Source organism: Dipodomys merriami, unplaced genomic scaffold (assembly GCF_024711535.1).
Source record: "Dipodomys merriami isolate MVZ:Mamm:240054 unplaced genomic scaffold, mDipMer1.0.p SCAF_45, whole genome shotgun sequence".
Classification (NCBI taxonomy): domain Eukaryota; kingdom Metazoa; phylum Chordata; class Mammalia; order Rodentia; family Heteromyidae; genus Dipodomys; species Dipodomys merriami.
The window spans coordinates 10348203-10363389 of record NW_027206013.1 but is presented as its reverse complement, the minus strand read 5'-3'; the positions used below and the strand labels follow the sequence as shown (position 1 = coordinate 10363389).

At 44.8% G+C, this 15187-nt stretch overlaps 1 protein-coding gene across 1 annotated transcript in view; it reads left to right on the top strand.

The window, feature by feature from the left end:
- Coro1c (coronin 1C) overlaps positions 1–15187 on the top strand; it is a 72037-nt gene that overhangs the window by 36335 nt on the left and 20515 nt on the right. The window contains exon 3 of the mRNA XM_069994659.1: positions 11565–11687. Within this exon, the coding sequence (XP_069850760.1) occupies positions 11565–11687 (123 nt within the window). The remainder of the gene's footprint in view (positions 1–11564; positions 11688–15187) is intronic.

Here is a 15187-nt window from a genome sequence, read left to right as displayed (position 1 = left end):
TGAAGGGGTTTCTTCGTATAGAAACTGTAGTCTATTGACACTTAATCCTTTGCATTCTTTCTCTGGGTAGAAAGCTTAATAACAAAAACAAGTTATTGTTTGCCCAGGCTTTGATTGTGTCAGCTCAGAGCATTGTCGTGAGGTTTGGAAAGGGCTTGGTCTATCCCCAGCCTGTGTGGAAGCAGCGACAGTGATGATGAAATCCCTGCCGTTCAGTTTACTGAGGGCTGGTGTAAGTGCCAGGCGCAGGGCTGATAAGTGCCTTCTTTCAGGGGCTGCTTCAAAAGGAATGGCAGTCTCCTGAGGGTGCTTTTCTGTGGGATCCGCAGCTCCTGCCAGCACCTGCTAGATTTGCATTGGCTGCATCTCTGCCCGCTGTACACGCTGACAGGCAATTTTCATTTCTACAAACAGCAGTGCTTGGGATTTGGAGCTAGGGTAACAGTGCCGGTAGGCCTTTGTACAGATGTGGGTGTTTGTACAGCATTGGTTCATGGGCAGAGGCTTTTTATTCCAGGTCCTGGTCTCTTGTCTTGTGGCCTGCCCATTCACTCCCTACTGAAATAGATTGTCTGATGCCCAGAGCACCTTAAACTGTCAAGTGTGTGGGCTGTGAAAGAAGGCTGGAGGGTGCTTAGGGAGGGGAGGAGGATGCAGGGGGAGGGCACCAGGTGCAGAACAATGGCTTCCAAATTATGTCACTGAGCTGCCAGCCATAGGCACACTGCACAGCCTCATTACCACATGAAGTGCCACAGAAGGGCCTTTTCATTTTCTCCCTGGTGCCTGTGTTTTCCACAGCCTCTGGAGGGGCAAGGAGGAGCGAGACACCCAGTTAACAATGGAGCACAAAGTCCCGGCAGAAGGAACCTCACAATGTGCCCTGGGGGCTGTTTCTGATGACAGTGAGTGGCTGTGACTCACTGAGAGTATGCCCTGGCAGATGACGGTTCTGCCCGCCCCTTCCCCCACTCCCCAGGGATGAGCAGGCAGCCTGTCCTTTGTGCATTTCCTGGGCCAGCTTCTGCTGCTGCAGTTCACAGATATGTCCACAGCAGCCGGCCTGCAGGCCTGAGGAGCTCTGACAGTGGTTTTTACCATATATGGCCATCAGAGCTCCGCGGCTGACAGCTGGCCAGGATAATTTCCTTCCTTTGCTTTGATTGGCTGCACAGTGGCTCAGAGAATGGTGGGATCTGGGAATGTGTGGTGAAGGGAAGCCACAGAGTCAAGTGCAAAGAATGTTTAACTCTTTCCTGGGTTTCTGGAAAGTGTGAGTGCACGCAGACCGGGCCTGTGCTTGTGGGCTGAGGCCTTCTGTGTCAGCCCGGATTGCCTCAAGCTGGAGATGTGGCTTCAGCTTTGGCTCTGGCTAAGCAAGGTTCTGAGTACAGGTTGCTCTGAAAATGTGAACACAGTTTTGCAGTTGTGATCTGCCCAGAATCCACTTTCTAGCCATATGTAGCAAGCTGTTCCCGCCAAGTTGTTGATCTCTGCTGGTTAGGAGTAGGACCTGAATGTAGAGTCCAGGGAAGAGTGAGCTGGTTCGCCAGGGGTGCAGCACATGTCTGCTTCCTTTGGGGACTCAGGTTTCATTTCTGGCTGAGCTCTAAGCCATGTGTAAGTGATACAGGCTACTGAATTGGGTCCACACTCCAGTCCTCTAGCCTGTTTATAACTACAAGATACGAATAGCTGGGCCAGGGAGCCCACAGCCAAAAAAAAAAAAAGACTCCCCCCCCCCAAAAAAAAACCACCCAAGTAATTATTTTTCTGTTTTTCCTTCTTCAAATTAAAAAAAAAAAAACAAACCCTCTACTTCAGGAAGGTGGACTTCCATTCTGAAGCTGTGGATAAACCACAGAGCGGTGATGGGCACGGCTGGCCCCGAAGTGTGTTCTTCGTCCCAAGAGCGTCCCAGTGGACACATCTCCAGTGCACTTTGCTTTCTAGCAGGGATTAGGCAACCAGTTGCTCTCCTTTCTGATCCGAGGGCGGATGCTTTAATTTCCTACAGTACTCTTCATGCTCGCAGTTAGTTCTTTTGCATGTCTGCCTTTGCTTTCAGGCTGTGTTTTATTTTGACTAGGTTCTACCTCATCTTAGATCCTTGGCTTTTGTTGATTCACATCTCAGAAGCATCATATGGAATTACTTGTCTTCAGTGATGAGCAGGAAGTATTAGGTTTTCACTGTATAAATGTTTTCTTAAGTCAGAAAGTTGGGAAAAACAGCTTCTCTGGTTGCTATTGCATATTTAGCCATAGTTGAATAAGAAAACTTCACTTTCTAGCTTTTGGGTAATAAGATATTACTAGAATTCGCTCTCAAGTTCTTCATGCACTTTAATCTGGCTATGCAATATTAAGTCAGTTCTTTTCTTTTTTTTTTTTTCCTATTGCTAGTCCTGGGGCTTGAACTCAGGGCCTGGGCACTGCCCCTGAGCTTTTGTGCTCAAGGCTAGCTCTCTGCCAATTTGAGTCACAGCTTCGCTTTCAAATTTTTGGTGGTTAATTGGAGATAAGAGTCTCACAGACTTTCCTGCCAGGGCTGGCTTTGAACCACGATCCTCAGTTCTTCTTAGCCTCCTGAGTAGCTAGGATTACGGGTGTGAGCCACTGGCGCCCAGCTTAAGTTAGTCCTTACAGAGGACCTGTAGTGCCAGAATTGCTTGCTTGGCAGCGTCACTTTGGTCGTAGCGGCTGTTCTCATTGACTTGAGGCAGTTTCCATCCTTTCACTTCCCAGGGGCTCAGTCTGTCCATTCTACTCCAGCGCACCAAGCTTGGTGTCTCTGCTTCTCTGAAAGTAAAACTTCAGGATGTCTCATTCTTGGGCTGTGAGTTGTCACTTTCAAATCACCAGGTAACCCATCACCAGCTCGTGATGGTGGGTCTTGGTCTTTTGGGTGCCTGCCTTGTTACCCATGCCACTTACCCCTGTCCCTGACCACAATCACCAAAGCTCCTCCCTAGGGAGCAGCGGAGGCTTAAGAGATTCCAACGGAACATGTACCACATAAATAATTCTGTCATAAGAAAAAGGAAGTTAGAGGAAAAAGGAAAACCCACTTCAATAGATGTCCTTTTCTGACTCCTTTGAACTCTGCACAGTGTGAATGGAGGCCTTATGCTTGGACTGAAAACTTTCCTCTGCTTCCCAGCACACATGTGTGAGACTTAGCATTCTCCTTGCTGGGAGTTCAAGAATTCTCGCTGTCCCACCCCAAAGCCACATCGTTGGTTCTTGAAATTTATTTATTTTTTTTTATTAGCTTGCGTTAGTTGTATATGTGGGATTTCACTGGTACTTTTCCACACATGTTTACAATGTATTCCAACCAATCTGACCATCAAGTGGTTTTGATACATATTTCCTAATATGCAAACTTAGAAGAGTTTATAGGCACAGATGCAGGTGGTGTGGCCAGCATGAGGACCGCAGCTGAGAAGTGGGGAAGGACTGGAAAGTGAGCCAGCTAGCTGCCTAGATGAGGGAGCAGGGGAGCAAGCAGAGCCCAGCACCCTCGACAGGCTCGGGTTAATCGATGCACTTCAGGATGTCAGCTAGGAAGGAATGACATGTGGAATACCTGAGCATCATCATGTAGAGACCATGGATTTGACTGATAAGATGTTGTGTGTGCCTGTTATCACCATGGGAGTTTATTCACTTTGAGTTGGTTATGAGGGCTGGGAATGTGGCTTAGTGGTACAGTGCTTGCCTAGCATGCATGAGGCCCTGGGTTTGATTCCTCGGTGCCACATAAATTAAAAAAAAGAAGAAGCAGCAGCAGCCTTGAGTTAGTTATGAAAAGAGTCGCCCTGCTAAGCGAAGTGCTATGTGACTTTTAACAGAATATTATGATTCCATTCTTGAGAAAGCCAGTGATTATTAATTGACCCTAAGACTATATTGAATGAGCCAATGTGTGGGTAGGAAACAATTATGTGATGTGAGAAGCTGTCTTACATTAAAGAAGTCATTCTGTATGGTCTTTTGTAAGGTATATAGGATATATTAGAGGCAACAGAGGGAGAACATACCTGCAAATATCATTGGCTTTAAAATTTTACCCAGAATAAGCTGGGTACTGGTGGCTCATGCCTGAAATCCTAGCTGCTAGGAGGCTGAGATCTGATTGTGGTTTGAAGCCAGCCAGGGCAGGAAAGTCTGTGAGACTTTTAATCTCAAAAAGCAGAATGTGGAGCACTGTCACAAGTGGTAGAGCACTAGCCTTCAGCAAAAACAAAAAACAAAAACAAAACAAAAACAAAACCTTCAGGGATAGGGTCCTGAACCCTATAGCTCCAGGACCAAAACACAACACACACACACACACACACACACACACACACACACACACACACACACACACACACACACACACACACACACACACACACACACACACACACACACACACACACACACACACACACACACACACACACACACACACACACACACACACACACACACAGAATTCTTGAAACATATGAGAAATTTTCTGTATATTTTTGTTGTGTACATTAAAAGCCCCCCCCCCCTCTTTTTTTTGATTGCTCAGTATTGCTGTCTATGTAGGATGCACTCCACTCTTTTTTTGATGGTGGTTGTCATTTTTGCTTTTTTGAGACTGGTCTATGTAGCCCAGGTTGGTCTTGAACTCCTGATCTTCCTGCCTCAGCCTTCTGAATTCTGGTATTACAGCGTGCATCACCATGGCTGGTTGGGTGCTCTTTTAAAATATGGATTCCTTTTTGGAATGAAGTGTAAGGCAGATAAATAAGATACATTATTAGCTGGGTGCTGGTGGCTCACACCTGTAATCTAGCTACTCAGCAGGCTGAGATCTGAGGATCACGGTTCAGAGCCAGTTGGGGCAGGAATGTCTGAGACTCTTATCTACAATAAGCTACCAGAAAACCAGAAGTGGCACTGTGGCTCAAGGGGTAGAGCGCTTGCCCAGGCCCAGAGCTCAAGTCCCATGGCCAACCAAAAAGCTACACTAATAGATCTAAGCAGAAGTTGTTGTGGTTTTATGTTGAAGTTGATAAATGATAAATATCCTTACAGATTAGAAATGCCATTTCTTAAATGTTACATGAATTTTGTATACCTCTAAATTACAAACATTCCTTTTTGGAGCTATTATAATTTCATACTTACTCATGCTGCTATTTTGATTTTTTTTCTCTTCTTAAAAAAAAAAAGAATCCATTGGAGAAAAATGGCACCTAATTTGATAGGAAAGTTGAGAGATATAAGCCCTCTGTAGGAGCTCTATTTTTCATTTGTTGTTTTTTGTGTGTCCATACCAGTATGAACTCAGGACCTAGAACATTGATGGCTAGTGTTCTTCCACTTGAGCTACGTCTCCTGTACTGGCTTCAATCCTCAGATCTCAGCCTCCTGAGTAGCTAAGATTATAGGTGTGACCCACTAGTGACCTGCTCTCCTTTGAAATGTCTAAGAACTTTCCTCAAGCACAAATCAAATGATAGGGTGTCTAGGATGTTTTATGCACAGTGAGGGTTGCTGGCTGGAGCATACTCAAAACCATCACCTTTAGCTTGAGCCAGCCCCGTGGAAACTGTACCGGCTTCAGAGGTTGAATTTTCCCTTGGGCTCATGTTGCTTGGCTCTGGGCTGGCCACCGGATCTTTCAGGTGCTAAGGACTGTAAGACAGTGTCCTGACCCATTTCACAGTGCCCCTCAGTTTTATGAACTGGGCTGTTGGCCAGAGCTTTTGGAAAGCATGTGTTGGTCATTTTATCTCCTGTTGGATTGACATCCAGGTAATCTCAGGTACGGGGGTTTTAGTTAGAAAGCACAATAGAAGCCATCCTGTAAGTAGGGCTAGTAAGTTATGAACAAATAAAAAAAAAATTAAAGCTGGGGATATAAATGTCTTTTACACCCAGCCAAACCTATTTCCATGCTAGAAAACTAGTACTATTCTAGGTGATGTAAGTGAATGACTTACAAACCTATACATTGATTGGCTAGTAGAAGGAAATTATTATATGTGCAAACTTGGAGAAATGGATGAAAGGTTCTTAACATAAATCAGCTCTTTGCCCCCCCCCCAAATGTATCTTCAATAATCTGGCATTAGTTCTCATGAGCCCTCAGCCTCGATAGTGAATTCCATTTGCTGCTTCGAGGGAGCAGGTGAACGTGCTGTCTCTGACAGGTGGTGGCCCACACAATCTAGCAGATTAGACATGGATTCCTTGGTGTTTGCACTGCCTGATAATGACTGTTCTGAGGATGAGTAGAGACCTGGATGCTCATTAGCTGCTAATGCAGTGTCTTTCAGAATGCCGTCTCCTCCTCCTTACCAGGTGATGGTTATTAGGATGGTATCTGTGGGTCTCCAGGTACTTCAGCCCTTAGTAGCTTGTGTGGGTCCAGCTCCACAGTCTTACTAATGTCTCCTCCTTGCGGCAGTGGGGGTAGTGGTGGTGGTGTATGTAGTGCTCTTGCTTGGTTTTGATTGTTATAAATATAAGAATATACTCAGAGGTATAAACCCTTGTGAGCAAGAGCGCTGAGAATTGTGAACATTCAGTATGCCAAATGATGGAAATGCCACTTTTCTCACTTTTTTCTTTTTCTACTATCAGAGAGTCAGTTCCTTTTTCTTACGCTGCGATATGGTGCTGCATGTGGGGTTTATTTACTGTGAGGATTGATGGTGACATCACAACCAGAGGAAGCAGCTGCTCACAGAATATCACTTGTTATTAACTCTGAGTGGCTCATGGCCAGCTGCCAATGGCATGAACATTACTTTTGTGCCCTATTCACAATCCATGGCATAATGGCAATTTTCTTTCCCTCTCCAAGTCTGGAAGATCCAGGATATGTTAGGTCTCTCCTTCTTTACTTTATCTGTGTCTCCATGTTTTAAATTTAGAAAGTAGGGATGATTGCATTCCCATCTTATAAATAGTCTTGTGAGGACACAGACATAACGATTTTCAAGTAGTTCTTAGCATGTAAAGTAAGTCTCCTAAAAGTTTGTTTTTTGGCCAGTTCTGGGACTTGAACTCAGGGCTTATAGCCTCAGTTGGCTTTTTCCACTCACAGCTGGTGCTTTACCACTGAAGCCATCCCTCCACTTTTCCCTTTTTGCTGATTACTTGGAGATAAGATATGTTTCAAACCTTGATCCTCAGATCTCAGCCTCCTAAGTAGCTAGGCATGAGTCTTGTGCCTGGTTGCTATTACTGTTTTTTGTTTGCTTTATTTGTTAATAGAAAGGATGGAATAGATGGGGCTGTCTTTTCAGTGGCCTTCAGCTTCCTGGGCAAATGTACATTAAAGATACCTTTATGGTACCTTTGTAGCCTAGCACCTTTATGCTGCAAGCTTAATAGGATTCAGGTGGGAATAACAGCTGTGCTGTTATTAGTCTCGTGTGTGTGTGTTCGTGTGTGTGTGTGTGTGTGTGTGTGTGTGTAGGATTGGAACTCAGAACCACTGCTATGACACTTGAATCACACTCCCAGTCCTCATATATCTTATTTGAAGAATACCGGCGAAGAACTATTAACTTTTAGGTAAGGTTGTTTAGTTTTAACCAGGTCAGGGCAGAAGGTCATGTAGTATGCCCCTTCGTATGTAATTAAGCACAGGTAGTACTAGTACTTCCAGACTTCTCTCAAAATCCATTTATGTCTGACCAAAAGTTCTACTTAGTCTAGATTGGAAAAGGTCATTTTGTTGTTCTTGGAAGTTCAAGTGCAGAACTATGCTTTGCCAGCAGGGATGCCAAACGTGGTTTGCGGGGGCCAACCTGGGAACGAAAAGACCCTGAGAGAAAACAACTCAGGTAGAAAAGGATTTGCTTCTTGAGAGGAAAAAAAATTTTTTTTTCAATATAAAATTAGTAGCAATACATTAACATCATTTTTATTCTTTTCAAAATAGGAAACATATGAAATAAAATGACAGGATATTCATGTACTCATTCACAAGATTGAACAGATGTTAATATTTTGCTATGTTTGTTTTCTACCTCTTTTGGGGGAAGAAAAAAAAAGCACAACCAGATGTAGGTAAAGTGCCATGCCCCTTTGTTTTGTTCTTTGCCAAGGGAAGTTGTGTTTGTGTCAGATGTGTTTGTGTCCTACCTGTACATGTCTGCCACAAAAGTCCTTTTGAGGGAGGGAGAGGGAGAGACTGCTCTGCCTTTGCCCCTGCTTCCAGTAGCTCTGCAGTCAGGCCTCTCCTTGTGGAGAGGGGAGCCCTTCCCCTCCACACTGCCCAGGGGCTGCGTGCTGCATGGATGCCCTCTCTGTCTTTTCTACCTGGGACCTGGGACCAGGCTGCTCTGCTTGCCAAAGGAATTGAAGGAGCCCTGTGTGAGTCCCTCCTTCCCTGCTTACTCTATTCCACATGTACATTTCTTGCCAGTAGTGAATTACCAGTGAGATGGAGTCTCTCTTATGCTGTGGTCATCAGGTTCCTCCCACTGTCACTGCCCACTGGCCTCTTCAGTTATTCCTTGACTGGTTGGACAATGCACATATGGCATATCTTTTCTCTGTAATTTGTCTTTCCACTTTGTGTGTGCGCGTGTGCGTATGTATGTGCATGTGTGCACACATGTGCATGCATGTGTTATTTTATGACAATGTCTTGCTATATAACTCAGACTGGCCTCAAAACAGCCTTTGGTTGTGGGTTTTTTTGTTGTTGTTGTTGTTTTTTACAAGCCATACTGCTGAATTTGGTCTTCATGTCTGCCTCTCCTTCCTCCCTCCCCTCTTCTCTCTCCCTTCCTCCTATTTCCCCTTTATTTTGTAGTCCTGGAGCTGGAACTCAGGCTCTCACCCTTGCTAAGCAAGTGCTCAGTCACTTGAGCTATGCACCATCCCCTCTCCTTCCCTTTTCTCCCCTCTTTCCTTTGAGGAGGTTTTTCTTTAATGTAAGTCATATAGGCTTAATAATTCCTCCTTATACTGTACTATGGGTCCTTTCCTTCTAGTACTGTCCTTTGTGATACATTCCATATGCAGTGAGTTCATATATAGGAGCTCTATGCTCTGGACATTTTGTGTTTGAAGCCATCTCTTCTGGACATTTGGTTCAATTTACATGTAAAAACACTTGGGCCGTGTGTGTGGGAGGGTCAGTTGTGGGGTTTGAACTCTGGGCCTGGGTGCTGTCCCTCAGCTCTTCAGCTCAAGGCTAGCGCTCTAGCATTTGAGCCACAGTGCCACTTCCAGTTTTCTGGTGATTTACTGGAGATAAGAGTCTGATGGGCTTTCCTTTCCAGGCTTGCTTTGAACCCTGATCCTTAGATCTCAGCCTCCTGAATAGCTAGGATTACAGACGTGAGCACCCAGCCAGGGTGGGTCACAGATCTTAAGTGTTACAGTGTTTGTGGACATTTTCCCACAGTGCTGGGGACTGACTCTAGCATGTTAGGCACATGCTCTAACCTGCACTCCCAGCCCCTGGGCCTACTGGTAATGAGTTGCAAGGGAAAAGGGGAAAACCATGAAGAAATCGAGGCCTCAGTTCTGTAGATAGTACTATATCTTAAATCTCAGCCATATCATACATAGGACCATATTGTAAGTCTCAACTTAGTACTTGCCTTCTCAGCAGAAACCTTCCCAAGACAGTGGCCACACACAGGCCTGCAGTGGCCTTCCTCGTTCCTCTACCCCTGTGTCCTCCTGGACCACGTCTTATCTGCATTGTAACTGCCTATCACAAGGTCTCTGTTCTCATGGAATGCCATGCTCAGGCCAAAGCAGAGCTGCCCTGGTCACGCTGCGTCTCCAACACTCAGCCCGACGTCTGGCCCATAAAAGTTCACCAGTAACTCATAGTCGTTAATTCTTAATGATGCGGTACTATAAATATTCTGATGAGAACTTTTATTGAGTACTTATTATATCCCAGGTACTATAATTAATTTTTTATCCACTTTACACAAATAGTAATGCTAAGTTATGATTTACCTACATAAGTTGTCCTTACTGTATGCTTGGGAGATAAATATTATTGTTACCTATTTTACAGATGATGTAGCTGGCATTTAGATACATTCTTTTCTTTCTTTCTTTCTTTCTTTCTTTCTTTTTTTTTTTTTTTTTTTTGTCAGTTGTAGGGCTTGAACTCTGGGCCTGGGCGCTGTCCCTCAGTTCATTTTAAGGCTAGCACTCTGCCACTTGAGCCACAGTGCCACTTCCAGTTTTCTGGTGGTTTATTGGAGGTTAGAGTCTCACAGACTTTCCTTCCCAGGTTGGCTTTGAACAGCGATCCTCAGATCTCAGCCTCCTGAGTAGCTAGGATTACAGGAGTGAGCCACCAGCGCCCGGCTAGATACATTCCTTGACTTACCTAAGGTCAGCCTCTTTAAGCAGTAGAGCCTGGATTCAAACTCCTACCTGTCTGGTTTGGCACTGTACCACTCATTGCTTCTCTGTCTCCAAAGCCAAATAAGGTTGGGGAACCAAAGCCATACAGTTTACTGATGTAAAATTGCAAAGGGGACAGACTGAAGCCTGAAGCCTGCCTCCTTTAATACGAGAATGATGTAAGCAAGGGGGTCCATTGTATATTGTGATGATTCCTTTGTGGGCATTGCTCTTGGAGCACATCTAGCAAGGGCTGGCATTGACCTGTTGAACCTGTAACACCTGTGGCTATGGCAGCACTGGTCTCAGTTACCCCACACTGGCCTGATGAGCCAGGCTGGCTTGTTCTGTCCCGTTGTGGACCATGCGTGAGTGCTGGTACTCGTGGGCTATCGTACTGGAAGGAGGTGAAGTCTAAGTTGGTGTGGATCCCACTGTCTTTCTGGTGTTCCTGGTGACTGAGGAATGGGGGAGACGGAGACATTTCAGTGTTGCCATTTAATCCCTAAGAAATTTTAAAGAATTTTTTTATTTTTATTTTTTGGTGGTCTGGGGCTTGAACTCTGGGCCTGGGTGCTGTCCCTAGGCTCTTCAGCTCAAGGCGAGCATTCTACCACTTTAGCCACTGTGCCATTTCTGGTTTTCTGGTGGTTCTTTGGAGATCAAAGTCTCACAGACTTTCCTTGCTTGGGCTGGCTTTAAACTGTGATTCTCAGCTTCCTGAGTAGCTAGGATTACAGGAGTGAGGATTACAGGCGTGAGCCACTGGTGCCTGGCTTTTACTTAATTTTTTTTTAATGTTAGCAGTGACAATCATTTCTAGAACTGACACTTTGTCAAAGATACTATGTTATTTATTACATTAAGAGTTGCATATTGAATTTTGAGTAATACCAAGTTTTGGTGTTTTTTAATCCTGTAAAAACCATCTACAGTTATGCTATTGTAGAATTACATTCTGGTAAAAAGACTTACGCATTCTCTTTGCTGTGTTTTATTAATGCAGATTGGAAATGTGGATCCTTGTAACTTGGTGGCCTATCCTTGGTACTAGCTATTTCTAGAAGTGGAAATTGGCAGATTTATACTCACTGACACACAGATATCATCCATCATAGGTTGAGTTGTGGGTGTAGATCATGGTGTTGATGTTACATACCGTTGTGTCTCTTGTTTCAGACCGGTCGAATTGACAAGTCCTACCCTACAGTATGTGGCCACACAGGACCAGTGCTGGATATAGACTGGTGTCCTCACAACGATCAGGTCATTGCCAGCGGCTCCGAGGACTGCACAGTTATGGTAAGCTCCTAGTGATGGCCTCTGAGACTTATCTCTTGCTTTCAAGTATGCATGTGCGTGTGTGCGTGCGCACGCGCGCGTGTGTTTGTGTGTGTGTGTGTGTGTGCTTGTGCTTGCGCGCGTATGCATATGGTAAATAGGGGGAGAGAGCTTAAAAAGCAGCAAATTGGGCTGGGAAAGTGGCTCAGTGGTAGAGTGCTTGCTTTGTATGCATGAGGCCCTGGGTTTGATTCCTCAGCACCACATAAGCAGAAAAGCTGGAAGTGGCACTGTGGCTCAAGTGGTAGGGCGCTAGCCTTGAGCTGAAGAGCTGAGGGACAGTGCCTAGGCCCTGAGTTCAGGCCCACGACTGACCCCCCCCCCCAAAAAAAAAAAAAAGGCAGCAAATCAGCTGGGCATCAGTGGCTTACGACTGTAAACTTAGCTAGTCTGGAAGCTGAGATCTGAGGATCTCAGTTCATAGCTACCCTGGGCAGGAAAGTCTGTAGGAGTCTTATCTTCAGTCAACTACCAAAAAGCTGGAGCTGGATATGTAGCTTAAGTGGTAGAGTGCCAGCTGTGAGGAAAAAAGCTAAAGGACAAGCCACCTACTCCCTTAGTCCCTGAGTCCAACCCCAGTACTGGCACCCAAAAAGGAGGGGGCTGGGCAGAAAAATCTATAATGATTTTGCCTCTATATTGAATTACGTCAGGATGTTAATGACCTTAAAGCTTAACTGTAAATGGCCCTTAACAAGCCCTGCCCCAGTTACTTGTATTGTATTGACTTTGTTCTTTGTATGCATGTGTATATGTTTGTGCATATTGATAGCTCACATGTGCTATGTAGAGAGGATTTTAGAGCAAGCAAAATGATTCCTGGTCTGTGAATGCCATTTGGCTACGTGACACCTCACTCAAAAAGTGAAACTGCTGGCACCGACTGTCTGTTCCAGTGCAGTAAGATGCCACACAGTAAGCAGAGGGTGTGGTGGGCACTGGGAGAGGAAAGAGTTTAGCAAGAGCTTGTTCTGAGGTCCTGTCAGAAGGCGCATGTTTGCTGTGTGGCGGACACTGCTCAGGAGTCTTTTCATGAAGAAATACAATCCCTGTAAGTTCTTTGTAGTCCCTCTTTTAGATTCTACAAGTAGGTTATGTATGAAACTGGGCTTTGGGATACTTTGGGGGTGGGGGGTTGTTGTTTTGAAGCAGGGTCTTGCTGTTACCCAGACTGGTTTTGAAAACTGCTGGGCTCAAGCTGTCCTTCTACCTTTCCCTTCTAGGTAGCTGGGCCTATAGTCACACATGACCATACTCTACTCAAAAGTACTTCCTTTCCATTTTTTCTTGTTCTTTCTTTTAGTTGTTGCCAGTAAGTACTGGGGCCTCAGTTCTTGCATGGCTTTTTTATTTTCCACTCAAGGCTGGTGCTCTACCACTTGAGCCACAACTCCAGTTCTTCTGAGTTTTTGCTGGTTAATTGGAGATGAGGGTTTGGACTTTTTTTTTCTGAGCTGACTTCTCACCTTGAATCCTCAAATCACAGCCTCTTGAGGAGCTAGGGTTGCAGGTGTGAGCTCCAAAGTACTTTCTAACACAGAGACTCTTGTTCTTTGTTCTTAGCTTTAGCCTTAAAATAGGATTATTGGTTTGGATCCCTTTTTCAATCCTTGCTCAAAACATGTTGAAGACCAGTGAACAGGTGGCAAGTACTACTTCCCCTGGGCAGGTGAGGCTGAGGAGAGCCTGCAGTGCCATGCTATTTTGATTTTCCTTTTTCTTGTCTGTGGCCCAAAACATGGTTTCTCTGTTTGGAATGCCTTATTAGTTGCAATTCTTTTATACAAACAAATTAATTCCTGAACTGTGTTCTTTAGACATCTACCCACTTTTCCCCATGGGCTTCTGGCTTCTCTGTGATCTGCTCACTTTGGCAGCTGCAGTCTGTCGTGCTGCTGTTAAGAGGACTTGTTCTGTTTAGTAGGTCTTGCTAAGGGGATCCTTTCACTGGCTGCAACACGTTTTGCAAAAGGAAAGGAACACCATTTGGATCTGTGGCCAAAATGTACAACTAAGTTTGAATTTTAAGCTTCTAAAAGGCAGTTCTGATCTCTCTCTCTCTCTCTCCCTGTCCAGCCTTCCTGGTCATGTTACCTTCAAACAAACAAGGAAACAAACAAAAACCTTTAGCTGGGTGCTGATAGCTTATGCCTATAATCCTTGCTACTCAGGAGGCTGAGATCTGAGGATTAGGGTTCAAAGTCAGCTTAGGGAGGAGAGTGCATAAGACTCTTACCTCCAATTAACTACCAGAAAACCGGAAGTGGCACTGTAGCTCAAGTGGTAGAGCACTAACTAGCCTTGAACAAAAAAAGAGCTCAGGCAGTACAAGCCCCATAACATTCTCTCTCTCTCTCTCTCTCTCTCTCACACACACACACACACACACACACACACCAACAATTTTTTTTTTCTTTTTTGTCGGTCATGGGGCTTGAATGCTATCCCTCAGCTCTTCAGCTCAAGGATAACATTCTACCACTTGAGCCAATGCACTAGTTCTGGTTTTCTGAGTGGTTTATTGGAGGTATGAGTCTCATGGACTCTCCTGCCCCAGCTGGCTTTGAACAGTGATCCTCAGATTTCAGACTCCTGAGTATGAGCATGAGCTACCGGCACGGGGCAAAAAAAAAAACAACAAAAAACCTTTTATACTGAAAAGTGGATTGAGTGATTTCTTAGCACATGGTGAATGTGCTACTGTGTTAAGACCTAGAACTTCCTCAGTCTCCTCCCACTACTGCTTGCCTCCCATCCCCATCCCATCATCCCCTTCTGATATCAGAAGAACTGACTTCTATTTTATTCGTGTCCTTGCTTTTCTTTATGATGTTAGTCACTCAAGTGTGCATCTTTAAACACTGTGACTTTGCCTGGCCAGTTAAAAAACCTTGAGAGGTTGGCTTTACGTCTGTGGATTCCTCTCATTCTTTTTTCCTACTTCTGCACTGTCTGTTGAAGAATTGTGACCTTTGACCTGTGCTGTTCAACTATCTGGATTTTTCCCATTGCTCCCTTGTTCACATGCTACTCTATCTGGATCTATGTTCAGCTCCTTGAGCGAGACTTGTTAGAGTTACGTTTTTCCTTCAGGAGACACATAGAGTATGCTTTCCATTCTTGTTTGATTTGTGCAAGTGTGGGTGCTGAATGCCTCCATCTAGTAAATCATTAAACGGCTGAAAAATTGCTACGTTTACCTATTCCTTTCCTTTCCTTTCGTTATGTTTGTTTGTTTATTTATTTTGTGCCAGTCCTGAAGCTTGATCTCAGGGTCTAGGTGCTGACCCTGAGTTTTTTTGCTCAAGGCTAGCACTCTACTGCTTGAGCCATAGCTTCCCTTCCAGCTTTTTGGTGGTTAATTGGAGATAAGACTCCTAGACTTGCCTGCCTGCCTGCCTGGCTTTGAACCATAATCCTCAGATCTCAGAGTAGTAGGATTATAGGTGTGAGCCACTAGT